Genomic DNA, 27,722 nt, shown 5'->3' with positions numbered 1-27,722 from the left:
CACAGTTTTAATCCCCATTTTCATGATAATAATGATGATGGCATTTGTTAAGCGCTTACTGTGTGCTAAGCGCTGTTCTAAGTGCTGGGAGGATACAATAATAATAATAATAATGGCATTTATTAAGCGCTTACTATATGCAAAGCATTGTTCTAAGCGCTGGAGAGGTTACAAGGTGATCAGGTTGTCCCACGGGGGGCTCCCAGTCTTCATCCCCATTTTACAAATGAGGGAACTGAGGCACAGAGAAGTTAAGTGACTTACCCAAAGTCACACAGCTGAATATTGATGGAGCTAGGATTTGAACCCATGACCTCTGACTCCAGAGCCTGGGCTCTTTCCACTGAGCCACACTGCTTCAGGTGATCAGATTGTCCCACATGGGGCTCACAGTCTTAATCCCCGTTTTAATAATAATAATAATAATAATGATGATGATGATGATGGCATTTGTTAAGCGCTTACTATGTACCAAGCGCTGTTCTAAGCATTGGGAGGGATATAAGGTTGTCCCATGTGGGGCTCACAGGCTTCATTCAGCGTGGCTCACTGGAAAGAGCCCGGGCTTTGGAGTCAGAGGTCGTGGGTTCAAATCCCGCCTCTGCCACTTGTCAGCTGTGGACTTTGGGCAAGACACTCCACTTCTCTGTGCCTCAGTTCCCTCATCTGTAAAATGGGGATGAAGACTCTGTGAGCCCCCTGTGAAACAACCTGATCACCTGGTAACCTCCCCAGCACTTAGAACGGTGCTTTGCACATAGTAAGCGCTTAATAAATGCTATCATTATTATTATTATTACCAAGCGCTGTTCTAAGCACTGGGGGGGATACGAGTTATGTTGCCAACTTGGACTTCCCAAGCGCTTAGTACAGTGCTCTGCACACAGTAGGCGCTCAATAAATACGATTGAATTCATTCATTCTTTCATTCATTCATTCATTCAGTCATCAGCAATTGTCAGCTGGGTGACTTTGGGCAAGTCACTTAACTTCTCTGGGCCTCAGCTGCCTCATCTGTAAAATGGGGGTAAAGACTGTGAGCCCCCTATGGGACAACCTGATCACCTTGTAACCTCCCCAGCGCTTAGAACTGCGCTTGGCACATAGTAAGCGCTTAATAAATGCCATTATTATTATTATTATTCTAATGCGGGGGGGATGCGGTTGCACCACGTGGGCTCACAGGCTTCATTCAGCGTGGCTCAGGGGAAAGAGCCCAGGTTTTGGAGTCAGAGGTCATGGGTTCGAATCCCGCCTCCGCCACTTGTCAGCTGTGTGACTTTGGGCAAGTCACTTAACTTCTCTGGGCCTCAGTTACCTCATCTGTAAAATGGGGGTAAAGACTGTGAGCCCCCTATGGGACAACCTGATCACCTTGTAACCTCCCCAGCGCTTCGAACAGCGCTTGGCACATAGTAAGCGCTTAATAAATGCCATTATTATTATTATTATTATTCTAATGCGGGGGGGATGCGGTTGTACCACGTGGGGCTCACAGGCTTCATTCAGCGTGGCTCAGTGGAAAGAGCCCGGGTTTTGGAGTCAGAGGTCATGGGTTCGAATCCCACCTCCGCCACTTGTCAGCTGTGTGACTTTGGGCAAGTCACTTAACTTCTCTGGGCCTCAGTTACCTCATCTGTAAAATGGGGATTAAGACTGTGAGCCCCTTGGGACCCTGATCACCTTGTAACCGCCCCAGCGCTTAGAACAGTGCTTTGCACATAGTAAGCGCTTAATAAATGCCATTATTATTATTATTATTATTCTAATGCGGGGGGGATGCGGTTGTCCCACGTGGGGCTCACAGGCTTCATCCCCATTTCACAGATGTGGGAACTGAGGCCCGGGGAGGGCCGTTTTGGGCGCGAGCCCCCGGCTCACCTTGCGCTGACCTAGCCGAGGGCGGGAAAGGCGGGAAGGCGCGGATTCCGCGCTCTGATTGGCGGAGGGGTCCGCGCTCGGGGGAGGGGCGGGGCCCCCAGCCGGGCTCCGATTGGCGGAAGGGTCCGCGCTCGGGGAAAGGGCGGGGTCCCCATCCGGGCTCCGATTGGCGGAGGGGTCCGCGCTCCAGGGGAGGGGCGGGGTCCCCGTCCGGGCTCCGATTGGCGGAAGGGACCGCGCTCCAGGGGAGGGGCGGGGTCCCAGTCCGGGCTCTGATTGGCGGAGGGGTCCGCGCCGGGCGCTGATTGGCGGAGGGGCCCGCGCAGAGGGGCGGGGCGGCGCGCACGCGCTGACGTTCTCCGTGTCTCCCGGCGGGAGGAGTCAGTGTGTGGGCGGCGGGGGAGCGGGGCGGGTGGTCGGGGCGCTGCTGCGGGTCGGGATCCTCGTCCGGCCGGACCGAACCTCACGACCTTCGCCCTCCCCGTTGTCGCCGTCGCCCCCGCGGGGGACCGGCTAGTCTGCAGCCTCCTTCCGTCCCTCGTCCGTCCGTCCGTCCGTCCCGCGGGGCCGCTTCCCTCCCGCCTCCCCCAGCGAAGCTCCAGCGATGAATTTTTCCGTCTCTTCTGAGAGGAACCAGGTCAGCGACGTCCGGCGTGGGGGGGGCCTACGGGAGGGCGCCGATCGATCGATCAATCGATCAATCAATCAATCGTATTTACAGGCCGCCCCCGGCCCTTCCCGTCGCGGCCGGGGACAGAGCCCGCCAACCGCCTCTCTCTGTGGCGGGGTGGGGGGGGAGGGGAATCTCTGTGTGTGTGTGTGTGTGTGTGTGTGTGTGTATAATAATGGTATTCGTTAAGCGCCATCATAATTATAATCAGTATTAATCATCATAATAATGCTGGTATTTGTTAAGCGCTGGGATAATGGTGGTAATAACGCTGGTATTGGTTAGTATTTTAGTTGGTTAGTCTTGGTTGGTTTAGTCTTTCAGACTGTGAGCCCAACGTTGGGTAGGGACTGTCTCTATATGTTGCCAATTTGTACCTCCCAAGCGCTTAGTACAGTTCTGTGCACATAGTAAGCGCTCAATAAATATGACTGACTGATTAGTACAGTGCTGCGTACACAGTAAGCGCTCAATAAATACGATCGATTGATTAGGCGCCACGTGCCAAGCCCTGTTCTAAGCGCTGGGGTAAGAACCATGCTGGCATTCGTTAAGCGCCATGCGCCAAACCCTCCGCTAAGCGCCGGGGGCTTGGCACATAATCGTAATTATGATTCATGTTAATTGTAATAATAATGCTGGTGTTTGTTAAGCGCTGACTAGGTGCCAAGCGCTGGGATAATGGTAATCATAACGCTGGTATTGGTTGGGCGCCACGTGCCAAGCCCTGTTCTAAGCGCTGGGGTAAGAATCATGCTGGCGTTCGTTAAGCGCCAAGTGTCATACCCTCTACTAAGCGCTGGGCTTTGGCACATAATCATAATTATGATCAATGTTAATCGTAACAATAATACTGGTATTTGGTAAGCGCTGACTAGGTGCCAAGCGCTGGGATAATGGTAATAATAATGCTGGTATTGGTTAGGCGCCATGTGCCAATCCCTGTTCTAAGCGGTGGGGTAATAATCATAATAATAATGCTGGCATTCGTTAAGCGCCCTGTGCTAAGTGCTGGGGGCTTGGCACGTAATCATAATTATCGTAATCAATGTTAATCATAATAATGATGCTGGTATTTGTTAAGCGCCGACGAGGTGCCGAGCGCTGGGATAATGGTAATAATAATGCTGGTATTGGTTAGGCGCCACGTGCCAAGCCCTGTTCTAAGCGCTGGGGTAATAGTCATCATAATAATGCTGGTATTTGTTAAGCGCCATGCGCCAAACCCTGTGCTGAGCGCTGGGGGCTTGGCACATAATCATAATTCTCATAATCAGTAATAATAATGCTGGTGTTAAGCGCTGACTAGGAGCCAAGCGCTGGGATAATGGTGGTAATAATGCTGGTATTGGTTAGGCGCCCCGTGCCAAGCCCTGTTCTAAGCGCTGGGGTAATAATCATAATAATAATGCTGGTATTTGGTAGCGCTGATTAGGTGCCAAGCGCTGGGATAATGGTAATAATAACGCTGGTATTGGTTAGGCGCCACGTGCCAAGCCCTGCTCTAAGCGCGGGGGTAATAATCATAATAATAATGCTGGCATAATCAACATTAATCATAATAATGCTGATATTTGTTAAGCGCTGACTAGATGCCAAGCGCTGGGATAATGGTAATAATAATGCTGGTATTGGTTAGGCGCCACGTGCCAAGCCCTGTTCTAAGCGCTGGGGTAGTAATCATAATAATGCTGGCATTCGTTAAGAGCCCTGTGCCAAACCCTGTTCTAAGCGCTGGGGTAATAATCAGAATAATAATGCTGGCATTCGTTAAGAGCCTTGTGCCAAGCCCCGTGCTAAGCGCTGGGGACTTGGCACATAATCATAATTGTCATAATCAACGTTAATCATAATAATAATGCTGGTATTTGTTAAGCGCTGACTAGGTGCAAAACGCTGGGATAATGGTAATAATAACGCTGGTATTGGTTTAGGCGCCCTGTGCCAAGCCCTGTTCCAAGCGCTGGGGTAATAATCATAATAATGCTGGCATTCGTTAAGAGCCCTGTGCTAAGCGCTGGGGGCTTGGCTCATAATTATAATCAATATTGATCATAATAATAATGCTGGTATTTGTTAAGCGCTGACTGGGTGCCAAGCACAGGGATAATGGTAATAATAGTGCTGGTATTGGTTAGGCGCCATGTGCCAGTAGTGTTCGTTCATTCATTCATTCAGTCGTATTTATTGAGCGCTTCCTGTGTGCAGAGCACAGTACTAATCAATCAATCGATCAATCAATCGTATTTATTGAGCGCTTACTATGTGCAGAGCACTGTACTAAGCGCTTGGGAACTACAAATTGGCATCACATAGAGACAGTCCCTACCCAACAGTGGGCTCACAGTCTAAAAGGGGGAGACAGAGAACAGAACCAAACATACCAACAAAATAAAATAAGTAGGATAGAAATGTACAAGTAAAATAAATTAATAGAGTAATAAATATGTACAACCATAAATAAATATGTACAACCATACTAAGAGCTTGGGAAGTATAAGTTGGCAAGCTGTTCTAAGCGCTGAGATAATGATGATAATAATGCTGGTGTTTGTTAGGCGCCTTGTGCCAAGCCCTGTTCTAAGCGCTGGGATAATGATGATAATAATGATGCTGGTATTTGTTAGGCGCCACGTGCCAAGCCCTGTTCTAAGCGCTGGGGTAATGATGATAATAATAATGCTGGTATTTGTTAGGCGCCCTGTTCTAAGCTCTGGGGTAATAATCCTAATAATAATGCTGGTATTTGTTCAGCGCTGACTAGGTGCCAAGCGCTGGGACAACGGTAGTAATAATGCTGGTATTAGGCGCCATGTGCCAAGCGCCGTGGTAATAATCATAATAATAATGCTGGTGTTTGCTAAGCGCCCCATTACCTGTTCTAACCGCCGGGGTAATAATAATGCTGGTATTTATTAAGCGCCGACGTAATGATAATAATGCTGGTATTCATTAAGCAGCGAGGGGGGGGGGGGTCCCCCACGTGGGGCTCCCGGGCTTCATGCCCGTTTTACAGATGGGGGAACTGAGGCCCAGAGCCGTGAAGGCCCCCGCCCCCCAGCCTGTGTGTAATAATGATAATGGCATTTGTTAAGCGCTCACTATGTGCTAAGCGCTGGGGGGGATACAAGGTGATCAGGGTGTCCCACATGGGGGCTCCCAGTCTTAATCCCCATTTTACAGTTGAGGTAACTGAGGCCCATTGAAGTGAAGTGACTTGCCCAGGGTCACACAGCAGACATGCGGCGGAGGCGGGATTCGAACCCATGATCTGTGACTCGAAAGCCCGGGCCCTTTCCACCGAGCCACGCCGACTTGTGTCCGTGTGAGGCGCCCCTCGGGCTGAGGCCGCGCGCCGCTCCTTTGTTCCCGCTCCACGTTGGCCGCCGCCGCCTGGGGCCCGGGCGGCCGGAAGTGGGCCCGGCGGGGCCGCTGATGGACAGCCCGGTCGGCCAATCGCCGGCCGCGGGGGGCGGGCTCGGCGCCGTCGACGCCGGGGCCTTTCGCTTCCCGGCCACTGGGGGGAGCCCGCGCCGCCCCCCGAGCCGGCCCGAACCGGCCCGAACCGGCGCCAGGCGGGCCGCGCCGGCCTCATTTACGGAACCCTTAGTGGCCGCCATCCCTCCCTCTCTCCTCACGGCGCTTGGGTGTAGGGCCACATATTTATCACCATTCATTCAGGTCTCTTCCTCCCTTCAAGGCCCTACTGAGAGCTCACCTCGTCATCATCATCATCAATCGTATTTATTGAGCGCTTACTGTGTGCAGAGCACTGTACTAAGCGCTTGGGAAGGACAAGTTGGCAACATATAGAGATGGTCCCTACCCAACAGCGGGCTCACAGTCTAAAAGGGGGAGACAGAGAACAAAACCAAACATACTAACAAAATAAAATAAATAGAATAGATAGGTACAAGTAAAATAAATAGAGTAATAAATACGTACAAACATATATACATATATACAGGTGCTGTGGGGAAGGGAAGGAGGTAAGATGAGGGGGATGGAAAGAGGAAGGAAGGGGCTCAGTGTGGGAAGGCCTCCTGGAGGAAGAGAGCTCCTCCAGGAGGCCTTCCCAGACTGAGCCCCTTCCTTCCTCTCCCCCTCGTCCCCCTCTCCATCCCCCCCATCTTACCTCCTTCCCTTCCCCGCAGCACCTGTATATATGTATATATGTTTGTACATGTTTAGTACTCTATTTTACTTGTACATATCTACTCTATTTTATTTTGTTAGTACGTTTGGTCTTGTTCTCTGTCTCCCCCTTTTAGACTGTGAGCCCACTGTTGGGTAGGGACCGTCTCTATATGTTGCCAACTTGTCCTTCCCAAGTGCTTAGTGCAGTGCTCTGCACACAGTAAGCGCTTAATAAATACGATTGATGATGATGATGATGATAATACTAATGGCATTTATTAAGCGCTTACTATGTGCAAAGCACTGTTCTAAGCGCTGGGGAGGTAACATGGTGATCAGGTTGTCCCACAGGGGGCTCACAGTCTTAATCCCCATTTTACAGATGAGGTAACTGAGGCACAGTGATGATGATGATTTATTGAGCGCTTACTGTGTGCAGAGCACTGTAGTAAGCGCTTGGGAAGTCCAAGTTGGCAACATCTAGAGACGGTCCGTCCCTACCCGACAAAGGGCTCACAGTCTGGAAGGGGGAGACGGACGACAGAACAAGACATATTACTACCCTGTGTATTTTATTCACGATGCAGATAGAGCCAGAATTCTCTTCATTCATTCATTCTTTCATTCAATCGTATTTATTGAATGCTTACTGTGTGCAGGGCACTGGACTAAGCGCTTGTTGGTATCGACACCTGGACACTTGTTTTGTTTCGTTGGCCACCCCCCCCCCCCCCCTTCTATGATAAGAATAATGATGGTATCTGGTCAGCGCTTACTAGGTGCGAAGCACTGTTCTAAGAGCTGGGGGGAATACAAGGTTCACTCATTCATTCATATTTATTGAGTGCTTACTGTGTGCAGAGCATTCATTCAATTGTATTTATTGAGCACTTACTGTGTGCAGAGCACTGTACTAAGCGCTTGTTGATATTGACACCTGGACACTTGTTTTGTTGGCCCTTCCCCATAATAAGAATAATGATGGTATCTGGTCAGCGCTTACTAGGTAAGTATGTAAAAATAAAATAAATAAATAAATAGAGTAGTAAATATGTACAAACATATACAGGTGCTGTGGGGAGGGGAGAGGAAGGAGGGGGCTCAGTCTGGGAAGGCCTCCTGGATGAGGTGAGCTCTCAGTAGGGCTTTGAAGGTGATCACATTCTCCCACGTGGGGCTCCCAGGCTTCATCCCCATTAAACAGATGAGGTCACTGAGGCCCGGTGAAGTGACTTTCATTCATTCATTACTACGTGCCAAGCACTGTCCACATGGGGCACGGTCTTGATCCCCATTTTACAGATGAGGTCACTGAGGCGCAGAGAAGCTGAGCGACTTGCCCAAAGTCACACAGCTGACAAGTGGAAGAGATGGGATTAGAACTCATGACCTCTGACTCCCAAGCCCCCAGGCTCTTTCCACTAAGCCACGCTGGAGCACTAATAATGGTGGCGAATGATGTACTCACACGATTAGTATCATAAATGATGATGCAGTAACAGTAACGCAGTCAGCCCCTGGGACTGTTCTGAGCGCTGGGCTGAGTCCAAGCAAAGCGGGTTGGACACGGGCCCGGTCCCACGTGGGGCTCGCAGGTACCATCCCCATTCTGCAGATGAGGGAACGGAGGCCCAGAGAAGTCAAGCGACTTGCCCAAGGTCACACGGCAGAAAAGTGGCAGAGCCGGCATTAGAACCCAAGACCTCGTGAGTCCCAGGCCCGAGCTCTGTCCACTACGCCATGCTGCTTCTCTAGGGTGACAGTAGCAAATTCCTGCACGAGGCCCTGGATTACTTATTTTCTTAGGGCAAGAACGGGTAGTGTATGAACAGTTATTAAGTATTTTGGGATTTAGAAATACCTTGGCAATACCCATGGTAAATTGAATTTTGTGTCTATTTAAGACTGGGGTTTGCAGGGCACAGGACCCAACTTTTTCAAGAGATGAGAAAAGGAGATACAGGGTGTGGTTCGCCCAATTTCTTTTAGGGGTCGGGGATTTTGCTGGATCGATTCACCGCCGACCCCTAAAAGTACCGCTCAGATGAACGACCGTGTTAGAAGAAATCCATTAACTAGTATTCAGGTGCGGCAAAACTAGTTTATAGATCCTCGTTTTTATCATGTTTTGAAACAGTGCAGTACGGGTGAGCCGATACCAAAACCACCACCTTTGCGATTGAAAACGTGGAAATTAAAGCCCTTCTGCAGCCAAAAAAATCCCAAGTTATTTGTCTTTCTATCTTCATTATTTGCTAAAATATTGAAACCGATGTAATAGGAGTGATATGGGCAAGAATTCATCAACCAATGCTATTGAGTGCTTCCTGTATGCAGAACAGCGTATTGACCCCTCGGGAGAGGGTAATAAGTAGGCGGACATGATCCCTGCCCTCAAAGAGTTTACAATCTAGGAAGGGGTGACAGGCAGGAAAATATAGATAGGGGAGCAACAGAATAAGTAATTTGGACATAAGTACTGTGGGGCTGAGGATGGGGTAAGTGAGAAAAGAATGTGTGTACCAACCCTTGTAGTGTACCCTCCCAAGCACTTAGCACACAGTAAGCACTCAATACCGCTGATTGAGTATGGGACACCCACTAAGTGCACACAGAAGGAAAGGAGAATAGGATGGGGAGAGGAGACATTAATCAGGGAAGACTTCTTGAAGGAGGTGTTATTTATTTATGTTTTTAGTAGGGCTTAAAAGATGGGGAGCGTGGCCTGTCAGATAAGAGGTGGGGAGGATTTTCCAGGAAGAAGCCAGTGGTAATTGACTTTCTTCGAAGATTCAAACAGTTATCTGAAGTGGAATTTGGATGATAGTATCAAGTGGTCTTACTAGTCCTTAGTCAAAAGAATGAAATAATGCCGATACGCTGAAGCCTCTCTCCCTGTAAAATTTGGAGAAGTGGATCCTTGCCAACAGTGATGGAGTCCTTTGAATAATTGAATAGCAACGGCAAGATAGTTTATCAGATACTGTCGATTGGGTCCTCTAGATATATGGTTGATTTGGAACAGAAGCGGCCCTCACCGTTATCTGAGTTCCTATTAGCAAGTGTTTTATATTCCCAGGTTCCTTTCTTTAGCTTTCTCTGAGGTGCATCTCATTTTTAGTGTTGTGCAAATGTTGAAATAAAAAAAAACTATTCGAAGCTAAACTATCTGTCCCATGCCAAGTGAGACCCAGTTGTGGAATGAGGTTTTATTTGTTTTGCTAATCTTATGAAGTGCTTAGAACATTGTCGGTAGTTGTTGAGTGTGGTTTCAAAGGTTCTTCAACTGTGTGTTGAAAATTAATAAGCTTGTGCTCTTTTTCTTAAGAAAGCTGTGGTATATTTCAGGGATTATGGCTGACTTTTGGTAGGTAAGAAATAAGTCCAAATGAATTCAAGGCAGGTTTTCACCTTTTGGTGCCACATGATGTGCTTTAGTTGACTTGGGCATTTTAAATCAGATTTGGCAACTAAACTGTAATACCTCAGGAACTAACTGATAGTCATCTCTTTTAGTGGAGTAAAACATCAGTGACTTTGGGAAAGAACTGCCCTGGGTAGTTGAGATTTTTTTTTTTAAAGAAGAAAATCATTATAAATTTTAAAATGTCTGGTTAGAGGTTTGGGAAAAAATCATAATTTTTGTGCTAAAATAGTGAAAATAAAAGTTTGAGGTCAATCTATCTTGGATCCAGTAGTTGGAATGGAAGGGCAGAGAGGCCGGATTCTTCTTGATGCTGGCCTAAGCACAGCCACTCATTTACTTTGTATTTTTTGAAGAAAAAAAGTCACTTCATTTACCCTACTCTGAAGTGGAAAGAAGTAGATCAAAGGGTGAATTGCATGTTGGTAAGGAGCCTTGAGGTCATTGGTTCTAAAAAGCATTTGGAGAATGCAAAGGAACAATAGTAGTTACTGACTTTGGTTGCTGTGAGGATTCGTTCAGCTTTATTTTCCTGGCTGTAAAATGTCCTCTCAGCTGTCAATCTTTTGATCCCAGCTAACCATCAAAAAATTTGTATGGGGAGTAACCAATCAATCAGTGGTATGTATCGAGCAACTGAATGCTCGGAAGAGTACAACAGACTTCAATTCATTCAACCGTATTTATTGAGCGCTTACTGTGTGCAGAACACTATACCGAGCGCTTGGGAAAGTGCAGTACAACAAAAAGCGGTGACATTCCCTGCCCACACAGAGGTCGCTGCCTAGAGAGGGTGATAGACATTGAAATAAATTATGGATCTGCACAAAAGTGCTGTGGGAATGAGGGAGGGGTGACTGTTAAGTGTTTATTGGGTACAGACCCGAGTGTATAGGTGATGCAGAAGGGAGAGGGAGTAGAAGAAAAAGAGGGCTTAGTGAAGGCATCTCGGAGGAGATGTGATTTTAATTAAGGCTTTGATGGAAGGGAGAGTGTGGTTTGTTGAATATGGAGGGTTGGGGATTCCCGGCCAGAGGGAGGATGTGGGCAAGGGGTCGGCGGCCAGGTAGATGAGGTCCCCCGAGTAGGTTGGCGTTAGGGGAATGAAGAACGTACACTGGGTTGTAGTAAGAAATCATGTTTTCTTAGGGGTGAAGTGCTAGAGCTCAGGAAATGCTATTAGTAATTTCAAAGTTTATTTAAGGTGGATTTAAATGCAGTATTTGCTGGAAAATAAGGTCTCCAAAAGCATGCAGTGAGCATTAGAGGGGTTGCAGATGACTCTTGTCCAAACTAGTACCTTGTACAAGTAGTCCCAACTTGTACTTCCCAAGCGCTTAGTACAGTGCTCTGCACACAGTAAGCGCTCAATAAATACGATTGATGATGGTTGATGATAGTACCTAGAAGAAAGGTTTGATTTGACTTAGTATGACGCGTTAGTGTGTTGAGAAAAGAAGGTATAATTTAACAATAAATCTAATATGAAGCAGTTCATGAACCGAGGAGAAGTCATAGCTGTGGTATTTGTTAAGCGCTTACTATGGTGCCAGGCAGCGTAAGAGCACTGGGATGGATACAAGCAGTTTGGGTTGGACACAGTAACAGGAGAGTCTGATGGGGAGGTGTTTCATAGCAGTGGATAAAATAAATTCATGTATAATAATAATAATAATAATTGTGGTATTTAAGTGCTTACTGTGTTCCGAGCACTGTACTAAGCGTTGGGGTGGATACAAGCAAATCGGGTTGGACACATGGGGCTCACGGTCTCTCAGTCCCCATTTTGCAGATGAGGTAATTTAGGCACAGATAAGTGAAATGATTTGCCCAAGATCACACAGCAGATGTGGCGGAGTCAAGATTAGAACCCGTGACCTTCTGACTCCCAGGCCTATGGTCTAACCACTATGCCACGTTGCTTCTCTAAACTGGTCAAGATTACTTATAGGAATGTAATATGGCTCTAAAACTGGTACCACTCCAAAAGAGGTCATTTGAAGTTAGAAATGTCCAAATGCTTAACAGTTGGAGCTTATGTAAAGAGTGAAAGGTTCCTGTTTTCTCTTAATATTTTTTTGCCATTTCCTCACAAACCCCTTACAGACTAGAAAATCAAAATTGTGTGATTCTAACGTGAATATTCTGGTGCAGTCGGCCAGTGTTATATTGCCGAAGACAATCTTTGCCATTACTCTGAGCCAGAAAGTATTTACAGTACGGAGCACCCTCTGGGTGTGGAGAGAGCAATTAAGTCTACTTGGCCACAGTAGTTAAGGGTAATCCTAACCGATTGGGTGTAGTTTATTTTGGTTAATCAGGTGCTGATTACCCAGACCCCTTGCTTTCTCTTCCACATCCTGCCTGCTTTTTTGATCATTTCAGTACCTGGTAGCAGGTAGCACCTCCGTCCGAAAGGGTACAGGATCATATGAAAGAGTTGAAGCTCAAATGAGTACTCCAATCTCAGGGAGACTGTAAATACTGGGTAGATTTTTAAGGCAAGTTTATTGAGAATTATTTTATGGGCTGCTAATGAATTACATTTTAGAAAAGATGGAATAATACGAGCTCATGGGGTAGAAATGAATGTCTCCTTTAGTCTGAATTCATCACGTTAGTAGTCAGTAGTAGTTTGTGAGGGGCTCTGTTTTAAAAGAGGTAATGTGCAGGATTGTGTACAGATATTCCCAATTCCACAAAAGGGGAGTTGCATTATTTTTGGAACTCCCCCTTCTCACCTGACAGATCACCCACCACTCTCCCGCTTTTCAAAGCCCCGCTAAAATCACATCTCCTCCAGGAAAGCCTTCCGTGACCAACCTCCCATCTCCCTACCCCATTCCTCTTCCTTCTGCATCACCTACGCACTTGAGTGCATACCCCCTGAACACTTTAGGTACTCACTTTATCCCCACGGCCCTTTGCTCATCTGTATGCTTTGCTGTGTCCCCTTTCCTGTTATTTTACCGTCTGTCTTACTAGATTTGTCAGGGATCGTGTTTACCAGCTCTATTGTACTTTTCCAAGCGCTTAGTGTAATACTGTTACAGGAAGCACTGAAATACCATTGATTATTGCAGAACCCTGTATTGAGGAGAACTTGTATTCAGCCCATGACTTCCGACATGACATTGCACTATATCCAGGCACCCAAACACTGTAGGAGTGTTTCCTAATTCCACCATTGCCTTCGGGCCAAAACTCAGAGCAAGAATTCCCGTTCTGGCGGAACAGAAGTACTCAGTCCCAACTACAAGCTTTACTTATAAGCTGGTTCTAAAAATGGAGGAGTCTGTCTTGGCCCCCATCTTTCTCCCCCATTTTCAGAAAAATTGGTTGGAAAGTGAGGAGAGCGAGTATTAGGCAAAGCTGAGGGATTTTGCTTTTGGATCTGAAATGGAGTTCACTTCTGGATGCATAGCCTTGGTTAAAAACGTAATGGGAAATTGAAAAGGATATCAGAATATTTGAGCATTCAAAGGGTGATTGTGCTGTACTTAGGCCGTGGGGAGGGGGGCAAAGACGGTTTTAATAATTTTGTAAACAGCTTTTGGAGCTTCAGTTCAGAAGCAGCGTGGCTCAGTGGAAAGAGCACGGGCTTTGGAGTCAGAGGTCATGGGTTCAAATCCCAGCTCTGCCAGTTGTCAGCTGTGTGACTTTGGGCAAGTCACTTAACTTCTCTGTGCCTCAGTCACCTCATCTGTAAAATGGGGATTAAGACTGAGCACCCCGTGGGACAACCTGATCACTTTGTAACCTCCCTAGCGCTTAGAACAGTGCTTTGCACATAGTAAGCACTTAATAAATACCATCATTATTATTATTACTATTATTCTGTGAAAGGCTTAAATCCCAAATGTCTTGAACCTGCTATGAGTTTTCCAGATTACGATGGGTAGCGAATGTGATTTTTTTTACCACGCCTAGCATATTTTGATTTAGTTGGATTAAGTGGTGCTGACGGAAAATTAAATTAAATGCATTTTTCTTCATTACAGATTATGATGCATGATTATCACAGAAGAAATTCATGTCTATAGCTTTTAAGAACTTGATTACATCACTTTTCAAGCCTGATAGTTTTGGAGTCACCATTGCAGCTTGACACATCTTGCCTGCCATTCAGTTAGCTATCTTTGTAAAAGAAGACACCGAAACTGATGTGCTGCATTTAAACACTCCCGTGCTCTTCAATTATTTGACATTTCCCAGAAGTAAATTCTCAGAAATATTAGTAGGTAAGTGGTTGTACAGTGACTGCAAAAGGAGCCCGTAATACTTTGCTAAACACTGTCCTGAATTATTGTTTCGATTTAGGAGGTAATTTTATGCAAGCCATTCATCAGTGACTGGGGAAGGGTTCCTGTGTTTCGTTGACTTAACATTAGATGAGTGAGACAGGTTTGGAGAGCCTTCGGTGAGATGAAATGTGAAAGATTCATTCATTCAGTCGTATTTGTTGAGCACTTACTGTGTGCAGAGCACTGTACTAAGCGCTTGGGAAGTACAAATCAGCAACATATAGAGACGGTTCCTACCCAACAACAGGCTCACAGTCTAGAAGGGGGAGATACATTTGTGCAGCTGTTAGGATTCAAAAGTGGAGTCCATCTTGCTAGCCCTTTTCAGTGTGAAACAGTATAGGTAGACTCCCCTGGGCTCTTTTGCTTCCAAACCAGGTAAGGGAAGAGGAGGAAGACTTGGATGATTTCCCAAAAATTGGAGGGCGAGCTCTGTTGCTCCGTCATGAAACAATTAGAGCTGACTGCCCTGTCCATTGCAGTGACTGTGTCTCATTTAGAGATGCATGAATGGGAAGGAATGGGCCGAGGTTAAACCATTTTGGAGGTTTAGCCGAAAGAAAGCCATTAAATGGCTGCCATGGTGTGCTTCTGACAGGAGGGAGTGGGGAGGAAAGCATTCCTATGTCACTATGACGTTGTTGCTTGAGTAGATTTTTGCATGTCATCATCAGTGGTACTGCGCTTACGGTGTGCAGAGCACTGTACAAAGCCCTTGGGAGAGTGCAGTATAACAGAGTTGGTAGATAACATGACCTGCCCCCAGCGAGTGTACAGCTTGTGAGGTCAGACGCTGTATTCATATTTTTCTGAAAGTCTAACGTAGATCAAAACACTACCCCTTCTTAGCTGCAGAGTTGGGAAAGTTTCCCCTTTGTACCAAATCACTATTCTTTTAAGATAAAATAACTCTTGTCTTTTTGCCCGTTAGCCAAACATACAGGGCAAAAATGATTCCCAATGGATATTTGATGTTCGAAGATGAAAATTTCATTGAATCGTCCGTTGCCAAACTAAATGCGCTGCGTAAGAGTGGACAGTTCTGTGATGTTCGACTTCAGGTAATTAAAATCTTAGCGGTTCGTTGCGGCCTGAAAATTGTATTGTGAGTTTTGTGGTGTATGTTAGTGCTGTGAGGCGTGAGGATAGAAGAAGATGAAATATTTTTTTCTTATACTTTGGAGATTTAGTACAATTGTAGTACACACAGTTATTGAAAGGAAACAATGTAGATGATGATTGATGGGGAAAAAACATTTCTAAATTTAACTTTCTTTGCTCCAAGGTCTGCGGACATGAGATGTTAGCTCACAGAGCCGTCCTGGCTTGCTGCAGTCCTTACCTATTCGAAATCTTCAATAGCGATAGCGATCCTCATGGAGTCTCTCACGTTAAATTTGACGATCTCAATCCCGAAGCAGTCGAAGTCCTCTTAAATTATGCCTACACTGCTCAGTAAGTACTTTCCAGGCCAACAAAACCATAGAAAATCTGGTGAGAGAAAATTCTGAAACCCTAAGCAATTTCTGAGCGTGTCCTAAGACCCCCTGCAGTGGACACTTTTAGTCAGTCAAATTATAGAATGATATTCTCTATTTTAATAGGTTGAAAGCTGACAAAGAGTTAGTAAAAGATGTTTATTCTGCAGCTAAGAAGCTGAAGATGGACAGAGTAAAGCAGGTATAGTATGGAACCGAAAAGTTCTCGGTTAGCCCCGTGGGTTTGATCGGGATACGATGTAGCCTGACTCGTCTTCGGTTGTTCCTGAAATTCATCTGTGTTTAGGTGTGAAAAATTGACTTGCCTTGAGTAAATTGAAATTTTACGGGCAACTGTACTGTGGTCCAGGCAATCTAATGCTTCCCCTTTGGCCAGTTGACCTCGGGGCTTTGGCGTTGCTAGTAGTCAACAAGGAACTTCAGGTTTTTTGCCGGGGGAGAGGGGCCGGGGGGCACAGCTACCTACTAGCATCAGTTATCTCTGTGGCTCCAGAACAGCTGTGCTGCTCCTTTCCAAGAACCACCCAGGTTTCTACATCTCATCTCATCCCAAGCTTTCTGTGTCTGAGGCATGTTTTTCCCAAGACTTTTTCCAGGATCTTCCTTAAGCGATCAAAGCGTTGCAAAATATATTTATAAAGGCAGGTGCAGGGTTATTGAGTTCCTCCTCTTGTGTTCCGTTTTATCTTTTCAAAGGTTTGCGGCGATTATTTATTATCTAGGATGGATGTTTCAAGCTGCATCTCTTACCGGAACTTTGCAAGTTGCATGGGAGACTCACGTTTGTTAAATAAGGTCGATGTTTACATCCAGGAGCATCTGTTACAAATTTGTGAAGAAGAGGAATTTCTCAAACTTCCACGACTAAAGGTAGTCGGGAAAATTGAAAACACTGTTGGGCAATTTACTGTGCTTGGTTTTCTTATACAGAACTCTATCTCTTCTCCCCACCCACATTCCAGAGACTTGCATTAGTGAGGGTCTAAAAGAAGAGGGTCAGTTTTTTCAGGAATGCGTTATAGGCCGATGTTTAGTATTTCGTGCTTTTCCCCATACTTTTCACCTTCAAAATCTAAAACAATATTTCAGATCTGATTTTTCTTAGAATTCATTGAGTGCTTGCCGTGTGCAGAGCACCGTACTGAGCACTTTGGAGATTACAGTACAACAATAAACAGTCACGTTCCCCGTTCAAAACAAACTCACAGTTTAGAATGAAAGGATATCATTGAGGAGCTAAGCGCTTAGTACAGTGCTCTGCACACAGTAAGCGCTCAGTAAATACGATTGATTGATTGATTGAGGAGCATCATGGCCTAAATGGAACGAACAGGGGTTTGGGAGTCAGAGGACCTGGGCTCTAATCCCCACTCCACCGGTGGCCTGCTGTGTGACCTTGGACAGGTCACTTCCTTCTGCCTAAAACCAGGGATTCAGTGCCTGTTCTCCCTTAGCCCGTGAGACCGTGTGGGACAAGGAATGTTAGAACTGATTAACTGGTATCTAACCCAGTGCTTCGGGCTTGACACATAGTAAGTGCTTAACAAATAATAATATCCACAGTATTGTAATAACTGGCATTTAGTAAGTGCTCACTGTATGCCAAAACACTGTACTAAGTGCAAGGGTAGATTCAAGATAACCAGCTCGGCCATAGTCCCCGTCCTCCATAGGGGATTCACAGGCTAAGGAGCGAGAATGGTTATTTAGTTCCCATTTTACAGACGAGGAAACTGAGGCACAGAGAGGTTAAGGAACTTGACCAAAGTGACACAGCAGGCTGGTGGCAGAGCCGGGATAGAACCCAGGTCTTCCGTCCCCCAGGCCCATGTTCTTTTTCCAAGGTCACACTGCCTCCCCTGTAATTTATGGATTCTTTGGTTTGGGTTGTCAGCAGACCTGAAATCTTTCCCCTAACTATTAATTTTTCAGGCTAGAACAGCTCGTTTTGTTACCAAAAAACGGTAAGCACAATAATAACTAATGACTCTTGTTTTTGGTTTGGTTCTTCCCAAACTCCAGTTGGAGGTAATGCTCGAAGACAACGTAAGCCTGCCCAATAATGGCAAATTATACACAAAGGTAATCAACTGGGTGCAGCGTAGCATCTGGGAGAATGGAGACAGTCTGGAAGAGCTGATGGAAGAGGTTAGTTTTTAAGTAAATGGGATTTCACAGTTCTTACCAATTAAGTTGCTGTGGTGTGAGGATGTCCCTTTCACTTTTATTTTGTAACCATGACCCTAAAGAATTTAAATTTTGCTGTAGGTACCCCTAAGCTGAGAAACTGGGGGGGTGTCCAGGTGAGCTGAATGAACTGTTCAGTCTGGTCTTCTGCTTTCTTTTTTTTTTTTTTCTTTTTTTTCTTTGCTCATTATGTGCTGTTAACTTTCTTTAAAAGAGCATGTAATTTGCTTTAGAAATGGGGAGGCGGTACTGAAATTTTCTGTAGATTCTTAATATTTTCTTCGCAGGTGTTTACTTTAAATATGAAAAGTAGGTAAAAGCTTCTAATGGTTGTTCCTCCCCATTGATTTATCTCCCCATAGGTTTATTAAAACTAGGATACCCAAGACTGAAGAAACAAGAAGAAATCCTCAAGTGTATTGACACGTAAAGAAGCAGCTGTCCTGCCCCAGTTCTCCTAAGAAAGATCTGCTGTGGGCAGAGATCGATGATGATTTAATGGTGTTTACTCCTTTGCAGGATTCTCTTTTCTTGAAAGATGTCTGTGCTTTTTACATGGTGTTCGTCTTGCATTACCACTGCTAAATTTAGCCTGGACAACCTTTTTAACCCAGAACTTGTTAGAGGAGCTGGTGAGAATTTTTTTGACCTGTTGGGGAGAGTGGACATTATGCAACTCCTAGTGGATCATCGTCATTAAGTTCCTTTAGTTAATAGATCCCCTCTGGCCACCAGATTATATTGAAGGTCTTTGTCTAGCGGGCCTTTTGAGACCAAACCCAAAACCGTTAATGTCAAATACCGATTCCCAACAGCTAATGACCGTTTTGCTTATCTATGATTTTAATATCTGCCTGCGGTTCGGATGCACTTGTTTAATGTCTTGCATCTGTTCATTGGAAGTATTTTTTTTTATAGCATTCTTTGCATTTTTGTTTTTTTGGGGGGGCGGGGGGAGTTGACATTTTTCTTTTTCATCTCTGGGTCTTTTCTTGGCGAAACATCAGGGAAAATTCTGTATAGGCAGATGAGTGCTTATTTTCAGACAATAATAATACTGTGAACATGTACTTGCTTCAAGATTCTCTCTATTAATATGTACCTGTGACTTGTTTTTTGGACTGTCGCTAATGTTCAGGAGTCCTGGAAAGTGAAATTTTCTCTCAAGCCACCCAAGCCAAGGACTCTTCATCCTATACTGGAAGACTTTTTTTTTTTTCCCTCCCCCCTCTAGTTCCATGACATGTATTTTTCTTTTCACATGTGAATCTGCCAGCGTGAGCTATCAAGAGGCACACTGGAGGTTACCTTGTGGAGTTTATGTAATCTACCTAATAGTGGAGTAGCTTTGGAGACGGTGGCCACATGGGTGTTCTGTTGCTGTTTTGCAGGTACAAACGTTGTACTACTCAGCTGATCACAAGCTGCTTGATGGGAATCTGCTAGATGGCCAGGCTGAGGTGTTTGGCAGTGATGATGACCACATTCAGTTTGTGCAGGTACACATTGCACTCAGTCTGAGGTAACCTGAGGTTAATATTTAACTAGGGAACTTTATAGCACACCTAAAACTTGGTTTCGCTTTTAGGGAAGTGGACGAACTTTAACGGTACAACTAGGTGAGCGTGTGTTTTAGGGAAGAGAGAGAGCATCTTGGCAGTCTGGAGTTTTGGTAGCCTCCCTTAGCGTCTCGGGTTCCGAATGGCAAAAACATTTCGGGAACTTGCAGGATGTTGTGTCTCAATTAGTTGGGGCCACCAAGTTGAAATCTTGAACTCGCTTTCTGTGGAAAGGTTTTGGTGTGGAAAAAGGCATGCTTAACTGAGCACTGAGAAGGACACCAAAGTGAGCAGAGGTAGAGTTTGAACTGTTAGGCCGTTGGTTACAGGCTATTTGAGTGAGATCGTCTTAGTGCTCATTTTTTAATGACAGGCACTATTTTCCATATTAGCGGAACGATTCAGTGATGTGGGCTAGCATTCAAGAGTGGTTTAACTCGTCGTTTAAAACGAGTTTGACATAGGTTTCCCAAGAATGGTTGTGGCGTAGTATCGGTCTGTTGGAAATTGAGGTCAGTAGCTAATGACAGGTTTGCATATGAAGAAACTCAACTAGGCCCGTTTAGCCCTGGCCCACTGTGCTCTGGTTTAGTAGTTATTCTCTGTCTTTTTCCCCCCTTAATCCCTTCTTGTTATTCCCTGCCTTCTATGTGCAGCCACCTGTTTGCTCAAATAAATAATTAGTATGTAAAAAGAACGTTCCAAGGAATATACCCTAGGTAATAAAGTGGCCTAGGTTGTGTAAAATGGAAAATTCCTCAAATCTGGGTATCTAGGTATAATACCGTCGTCGTCTGCATTGTAGATAAACTATGGCTTTGTTCAGATTTGCCAGTAGAAACTTGTCCTGTGACTGGCAATGGAGAGTAGTCATCTTGCCCCGTGATTTTTTGAAGTGCACTAAGAATATATACGTACTCTAATGTAAGGTTATTTAAATGTGTGACTTGTGGGATGGGCAGAAGTTCTTAAATGCTAGCCCTAGCTCACCCCAGGCCTTCTGTGGGTGGTAGGGCTGCTGCTTGCCGTGAGGAGGTGACGAGACAGTGCAGGGGGAGTCAGTTTGCAGAGTCAGGGGTGGAATATGTATTCAGCAGCCTTTGCTGAAATAAATTATTTGCCCTTTTTTGTGTGCCATCTCTGTCCCTCTTTTTTGATATTCCCTTTTCTTCCCTTATGCTCCTTCTGTTGGGCTTTTTTAAACTTCAGTCTGTCACCCCTCTCCCCTCCTTGGATGATGATCTGTAGCTACATTTTGCTAAAGGGGTAAAACAATCACTGCGTGTCTAGGTGGTATGAGAAAGCACTTAGGTGGGGGAAAAGGGAGGGCTATGCAAATTCCAAGGGTTAATATTAGCACTATCATTATTATTATCACTACTTCCTACTGTTGCCATTATTACTGTCCTTTTCCACTCAAGAACCCTTCCCATACAGAGCACTTACAAAAAGCTTGGAGGGATTCTTGAAAATTCTCCTTCATTCGGCTCCATGCATTTAGGAACGTGTGTAGTAACGGTACTTATTAAGTGCTTACTGTATGCAGAACACTGTACTTAGTGTTGGGAGAGAATATACAGGTGAAAATTAGGCAGGGTCTCTGGCCCCAGTTAGTTTTCCCAGGATAAAAGGAAACATTAAACAGTCTGGTTACAGTCCCTCAGAAAAAAATTCCTTGCTATAGCCATGTGTTCTACATCTGCAGCACTTCCGTGAGACAGTACAAAAACCTCTGGTGTGTGCTCTTGTTTTGGACTTTGGACATATCTGTGTATATGGAGTGTAGTTTGTGCTTTTTTTATGATGTTTCGATCCTCTTGACAACCCGCCGAATTGGGCTCTTGACTCTGATTCAACTTGAGGTCTTGTTTGCTTTGGAGCAGTTGTCTTTCCACTGTCTTTATTAAGGTAGTGGGTCTAGCATCACCGAGTAAAATCTGGTTCCTTAAATCGCCTGGATTTCTTTTTAAATTTAGGTGTGCTATGAATGATGAGCTACCGAGGCGAAGCATATCAAAATCGAGTGTTTTGTTGTTTTCATAATTCTGTGAAGTAGTTCCGAGGAACAGAGGTGGATTAGAGCTTGGTTTTTGGCTAGGTTTCTGTAGCTCCGTTTTGATTTTACAGAAAAAGCCACCCCGCGAGAATGGCCACAAGCAGATAAGTAGCAGTTCCACTGGATGTCTCTCTTCTCCAAATGCCACAGTGCAAAGCCCTAAGCATGAGTGGAAAATCGTTGCCTCGGAAAAGACCTCAAGTAAGTGTGATGGGGCTTGACTGCCTTGAGCAGTAGAAAAACTGAAGGTGGATGGTAGAAATTGAACCTCTGCTTTGAGAAGAACAAATCTTTACGTAGAGGCAGATTTTTGGTATCCTAGTCAAATCTGCCAATCTGTAAAAAAAAAAAAAAAAAACTGCTTCAGATCGTATAAGCTGTGGAAGTGTGAATTGTGGTCCCAGATCACAGAGCAGCTAGAAACTAATAGTATAAATCGTTTGTAACCCGAAATTTATCTACTTGTAGGTAACACCTACCTGTGTCTTGCCGTGCTGGATGGCGTGTTCTGCGTCATTTTTCTTCACGGACGAAACAGCCCACAGAGCTCTCCAACGAGTACCCCACGACTGATTAAGAGTTTGAGTTTTGAGTTGCAACCAGATGACTTAGCGGAAAAGCCCATGTCTCCCATGCATTATGCTCGATCTGGTCTGGGCACTGCGGAACTGAATGGCAAACTGATCGCTGCAGGTTAGAACCTCCTGCCATTTTGGGGTTGGCTAAAGCTAGAAATGAAAAGGACTCGAATCTCGGTGATGCCTGCTGTGCTCTTCCTCTTGGACGTTATTTTGCCGCTGCTTTTACAAGTATTCGCACAGGGAGGAAGTGCCCGTTTGGGCTATGCAATGCTCAGGGTGATAGGATGCACACAGTAAATTTCTTTTTGGAAGCTCGGGCGCGTACTGGTGTATCATTTCGAGCAAGGGCAAGAATGGAAACATTTCTATAGCACTCACTTCGTGCTTCCTCCCTGCAAACACCTCTTTTCTTCAAAGGCAGGCAAAGGCCCGATCAGCTATCATGTAGCTTGTTCTTTGCCCTGCCTTTCAAGAACCAAGATTATAATAAAGTAACTCCGGTTGCGGCTAACCCTACATTCTCCAGAGTAGTGGCCAGTGGCATGGCAACCATCGTGAGGAGGTAATATAGGACTTAGACACTCCAGGGAGCTTCTAGTTCAGTTTCTCCTCCTAAAACAGGTATCATCATCATCATCAATCGTATTTATTGAGCGCTTCCTATGTGCAGAGCACTGTACTAAGCGCTTGGGAAGTACAAATTGGCAACATACAGTACAAGATACCACAAGTATCTTGTGGTAGAGCCCGCTGTCAGATTGGAGGGATTGCTTTGAAAGGATCACAAGGAGGACGGCTGCGTTCGAATAAGCCGTTTGGGATGCTTTTAAAACCTTCAGAATATCAACAGCCTTGTGGTTCTCTTGTCAGGTGGCTACAACCGAGAAGAATGTCTGCGCACCGTTGAATGCTATGATCCACACACAGACCGCTGGTCCTTCCTGGCTCCTATGAGAACTCCAAGAGCCCGATTTCAAATGGCTGTACTGATGGTGAGTCGCTGCTGTACATAAAACTGAAGAAACGAACTTCTTTTTATCCCTCCTCACCTTCTTAGTGGCTTCTTCCCCATAGTTAATGAAAACAGTAAAATCATAAATTCACAGATCAATGTCTTTTTCCCCAACTAGGGCCAGCTCTATGTAGTTGGTGGGTCAAATGGCCACTCGGATGACCTTAGCTGTGGGGAGATGTACGACCCAGTCATCGATGACTGGATTCAGGTTCCAGAATTGAGGACCAACCGTTGTAACGCAGGTACTAGTTGTTGTCCAAGATCAGTTGCTTTTTCAGACGGTTGGAAATCATAAAAAGCGTGTGACGCTTTTCATTTTATTCCTAGGAGTCTCTGCTCTGAATGGAAAACTGTATATTGTTGGAGGGTCTGATCCGTACGGCCAGAAAGGATTGAAAAATTGTGATGTGTTTGATCCTGTCACTAAGGCGTGGAACAGCTGTGCCTCCCTTAACATCCGTAGGTTGACACTGTGTCCCATTTTGAGCAATCGCGCGTCTACGTACCCGTTGGTAAAATAGTTCCAAAAATTTGGGTGGTGGTTTTTTTCCCCTCACAAACAGTTATTCGGTGTTTTGAATTATAGGTAGGCACCAGTCTGCAGTATGTGAGCTGAGTGGCTATTTGTACATCATTGGAGGAGCAGAATCATGGAACTGCCTGAACACCGTAGAGCGTTACAATCCCGAAAACAACACTTGGACTTTGATTGCCCCGATGAATGTGGCTAGGCGTGGAGCCGGAGTTGCTGTTCATGATGGTAAACACATTTAATCTTTCACCAGGGTTGAAATGAAATTATAGCAGCTTTAAAGGATCACAGCTAGTACTCTGAGATAACTCGTCTCGTAACTCTGCAGACCCAAGACACCATTAAGACTGCCCGCCACCAAAATAGCATTTGTTTTTCATATCCCAAAATGAATGCTTGATTTAAGCCAGAACTGTAAATCAGCATTTGTTTGGGAGGAAACGGTTTCCTCTTCTCGCTCTGGGTTCAGGTTTGACTTAGTCTGGCTGTTTCCCAGCCACACAAATAGCTGACTGACCCATCAACTAATGGCATTTACTAAGCGCCTACTTTGAGCAGAGCATCAAGCCCATTGATTCCAATCTCATGATCCAGACAGAGGCTAGTTTTCTCCATAAGTTCTAAAATTTCTGCACCATAAAAATATTCAAGATCTTATGGGGAGATTTTTCTTCCTTCAACTCGATTTTGCTACATCCTTCCATTTTCCACATATCCAGGGTGTATTATCTTCCTGTCTTCCACAGTATATGGCAACTTTCCAAAATGTCCCTATCTAGAAGGGAACCTCAAGGAAGAGTGAATAACTTTGAATCACCTTCCCTAAAGCCTCAGTCCCTACACTGTTCAGGACAGGTGGCTGTCCAGTTTTTAAAGGTTTACAGCTTCCCAGGAGATTCTGTTCCTTAGCTTTGCAAGTTTGTCCTTATGGCCTAAACTCTGCTGCTGCCCAGATGATCTTTGTGACAAAAACAAGAAGGCTGTTTTTTTTTTTTTTTAAGGATTCCAAACTTTGTTAAACTGGTCGTATCTTGCCTTGAAATTATCTTACTTCCTCAGAACCCTTTTTCTCCTATTTTGTGAGAAAGATATTTAAATTAGGGGTCTGATCAAAGTGAACAGAAAGAAACCTCTGACAGGTTTCTTTGAACCTATGAATACCTTCAAGGGACAGCTGTGCCTTGCCTTTTGCTGTCCCCAGTGGGCCATAATTATTATTATTATTATATATAATATGTATATAGCTTACAGAAATATAAAATACAACATATATCATTACAACCATATAATCAATACTTTCATTTGGGTGCTATTGTAATGAAGAACAATACATCTTAGAAGACATTTAAGTTTTGGGTTATTCTAGCCAGTCTCATTCCAACCCATACCTGTGTAGCTTTTTTTGGGGGGGGGCCTAACTGAGCTCGGTCAGTCACCATGGGTATTTATTGAGCACTTACGGTGCGCAGAGCACTGTCTTAAGCACTCGGGAGGGTACGGTACAGAGCTATGTTGAACTGTCACGTAATGATGTCTTCCCTCATTAGGAAAACTCTTTGTTGGAGGCGGTTTTGACGGTTCTCACGCCGTCAGTTGTGTGGAGATGTACGACCCAGCGAGGAATGAGTGGAAGATGATGGGAAACATGACTTCACCAAGGAGCAATGCTGGGATTGCTGCCGTGGGAAACACCATCTACGCAGTGGGAGGATTTGACGGCAATGAATTCCTGAATTCGGTGGAAGTCTACAACCCCGAATCAAATGAATGGAGTCCCTGTGCTAAGATGTTCCAATTTTAGAGAATCCGTGGTCCCTTTCAAACTAACAGGCTTAGTGATGTAATTGTGTTTAGTAGAGGTACACATGTGAATAGGGTGGGTGGGGGGAGGGTATAGATGTTGCCAATAGCAACACAAAGCTTTTGCATATTGCATACTATTAAATGTGCTGTACATAACTCTTTTGTGTTTATTTGAAAAGAATGCCCAGATGAAGGCCTGTTTTGTGTATTTTCGAGACTTTTTGGGGGGTTCCTTTGCCTTTTGGAAGTTGATGTCCTAAAATAATAAACTAAGAGAACTGATTGGGTAAATGGTTTCAAAATTTCCCCATTCCCGTCTCCATCCCGCTCTTCCTTCTTCTTCTCTCCACCCCTACCCCAACCGTGATATTTGTTTTGCCAATTTGCACAGAAAATGACCTCCCTTTGGAATGTGTTTTGTGGGGCAAGAGGGGTAGGGTTTGGGGAGAGGGTAGGCAATTAGGTTTCTCCCCCAACCCTCTCAGGCTCCTTTTCAGTAACTGGAAAAAAACTAACGAGAAGCCTTATTTAAATAGATTACAATGGCTATTTTTTTTATTAAAAGAAAGCTCACACGCCTACCACTATTTAATCTTTTATGATCGCCTTTTTTATAACTTTTTATATACTCAGCAGCGTGCTTTACCTGTTGAAGGGAAAAGTGGCAGACTGTAACTATCGAAGGTGAGCCCGTCTAAGAGTGAGCAGAGGTAGGGCACTCCCCTCCAGAAAGCAAACATCTAAAGTATTTGCCTCAGCTAGAATATTGTCTTAGGTGTGCAACACTGATATCAGTTTCTTCGAATGGAGTTCCTGAACAGTAACATAGCTGTGATTTCAAGTAATGGGAGCTATTCCGGTTCTAAACATGTGGATGAGGGTGCATTCCGTGCATGTTTAAGTATTTTTTACATGTTGAGGATTCCTGCTGTAAAGAAATTAAGATTGTCACTCTAACAGAATAGTAAAAATGCAAAGTGCTGAAGAGTGTTGTTTCCAGTTCTTCCAAATAGTTGCCGTTTGCTCTGCTCCAGTGAAGGGTTTATACTATCTAAAATGTCAGCCCCGGATCATGAAATGTAGCCAGGTGGTTTCGGGTCGGGTGCGTTGAAACACTCCCAGGTGATCATGTTTTGTTTTATTTTTTAAGTTCAATTTCTCTATTCATATGGATAAAGATATTGGTTGGGATGACTCGGTGTCTAATGTGTAGTGCTGCACATTAACTTATGGTGCAAAAACTAGCACTTAATGCTTACTGCTGATGCAAAACACATTAAAGGTACCTTGCGGGAAACCCTTGCACCGTGGAGTTCGTATCTGAAGGTTGTTTGTGTTCTTATTTCCATGTTCTATTGTGTCTGAAAATAACAAAGCTCCCGTTTATAAACCACTGAAGGTTGTTGAAAACAGGCAGCAAAAATCATGGGATATGGAAAGCAGAAGACTCTCAGGTTCGGTTCTGGCTTTTTTAAAGGAAATTCACCTTTGTAGGAATAGGCTTTCCCGGTTCAGAAAATGAAAAGGTGCAAGGAAGCAGTTTTATCTTCCATCAATATCTTAGGGAAGGGGAAGAAAAGGCAAGGTAGCTTTGCAGGAAGCGGAGACATTATTGAATGGGTCTTACCCGAGTTAGTGGAATGAGGCGGAGAAGACCAAACCTGGGGAATCATGAAGAGTCCTGCACTCATCCCAGTTCAGACTCTGATTAGGCAAAAATTGTATTTGCTTGGTTAGGTGAACCTCGTTCAATGAGTGTCTGTCATCCCAACTTGTACTTCCCAAGCACTTAGTACAGTGCTCTGCACAGAGTAAGCGCTCAACACGATTGAATGAATGAATTTCCACCAGACAAGCGGTGTTTTAATCGAGAGACTTAATGGTAGTCACTTTAGGGTAAATAACTTTTTTATTTGCTGTTTTTATAAATTAACATTCACCTTTAAAAATAAATTTAGCTTTGTATTTTAAGTTAATGTACAATAACCAAAAGTATAAATACGCTGTTAAAAGTTTCTTACTATACAGTCGAAATGCAAAAGAAGTCACTTAAAATGCTGAATCTCAGCTCCAA

At 44.8% G+C, this 27,722-nt stretch overlaps 2 protein-coding genes across 2 annotated transcripts; one reads left to right on the top strand and one right to left on the bottom strand.

Annotated features, from left to right (window-relative positions):
- Window positions 1-1,892: 1,892 nt before the first annotated feature.
- On the bottom strand, window positions 1,893-6,146 carry LOC119938687 (translation initiation factor IF-2-like). The gene is made up of 2 exons (XM_038758600.1): window positions 5,853-6,146; window positions 1,893-2,504 (listed from the first exon to the last, which is right to left on the bottom strand). The coding sequence occupies exons 1-2, from the start codon at window positions 6,144-6,146 to the stop codon at window positions 1,893-1,895; spliced, it is 906 nt and encodes a 301-aa protein (XP_038614528.1).
- LOC119937947 (influenza virus NS1A binding protein) lies at window positions 2,310-26,957 on the top strand. Its single transcript, XM_038757536.1, has 15 exons — window positions 2,310-2,518; window positions 14,114-14,353; window positions 15,348-15,477; window positions 15,702-15,871; window positions 16,021-16,096; window positions 16,612-16,785; window positions 17,938-18,063; window positions 19,494-19,601; window positions 21,789-21,918; window positions 22,186-22,410; window positions 23,169-23,290; window positions 23,429-23,555; window positions 23,641-23,772; window positions 23,900-24,073; window positions 25,393-26,957. Exons 3-15 carry the CDS (start codon window positions 15,367-15,369, stop codon window positions 25,644-25,646), a joined length of 1,929 nt encoding a protein of 642 aa, XP_038613464.1. The 5' UTR covers window positions 2,310-2,518; window positions 14,114-14,353; window positions 15,348-15,366; the 3' UTR covers window positions 25,647-26,957.
- The last annotated feature ends 765 nt before the right edge of the window (window positions 26,958-27,722 follow it).

This window comes from Tachyglossus aculeatus, chromosome 16 (genome assembly GCF_015852505.1).
Source record: "Tachyglossus aculeatus isolate mTacAcu1 chromosome 16, mTacAcu1.pri, whole genome shotgun sequence".
NCBI classification, from domain to species: Eukaryota; Metazoa; Chordata; class Mammalia; order Monotremata; family Tachyglossidae; genus Tachyglossus; species Tachyglossus aculeatus.
Note: the sequence above shows the minus strand (reverse complement) of the source record. Positions and strands in the feature narration are given on the sequence as shown.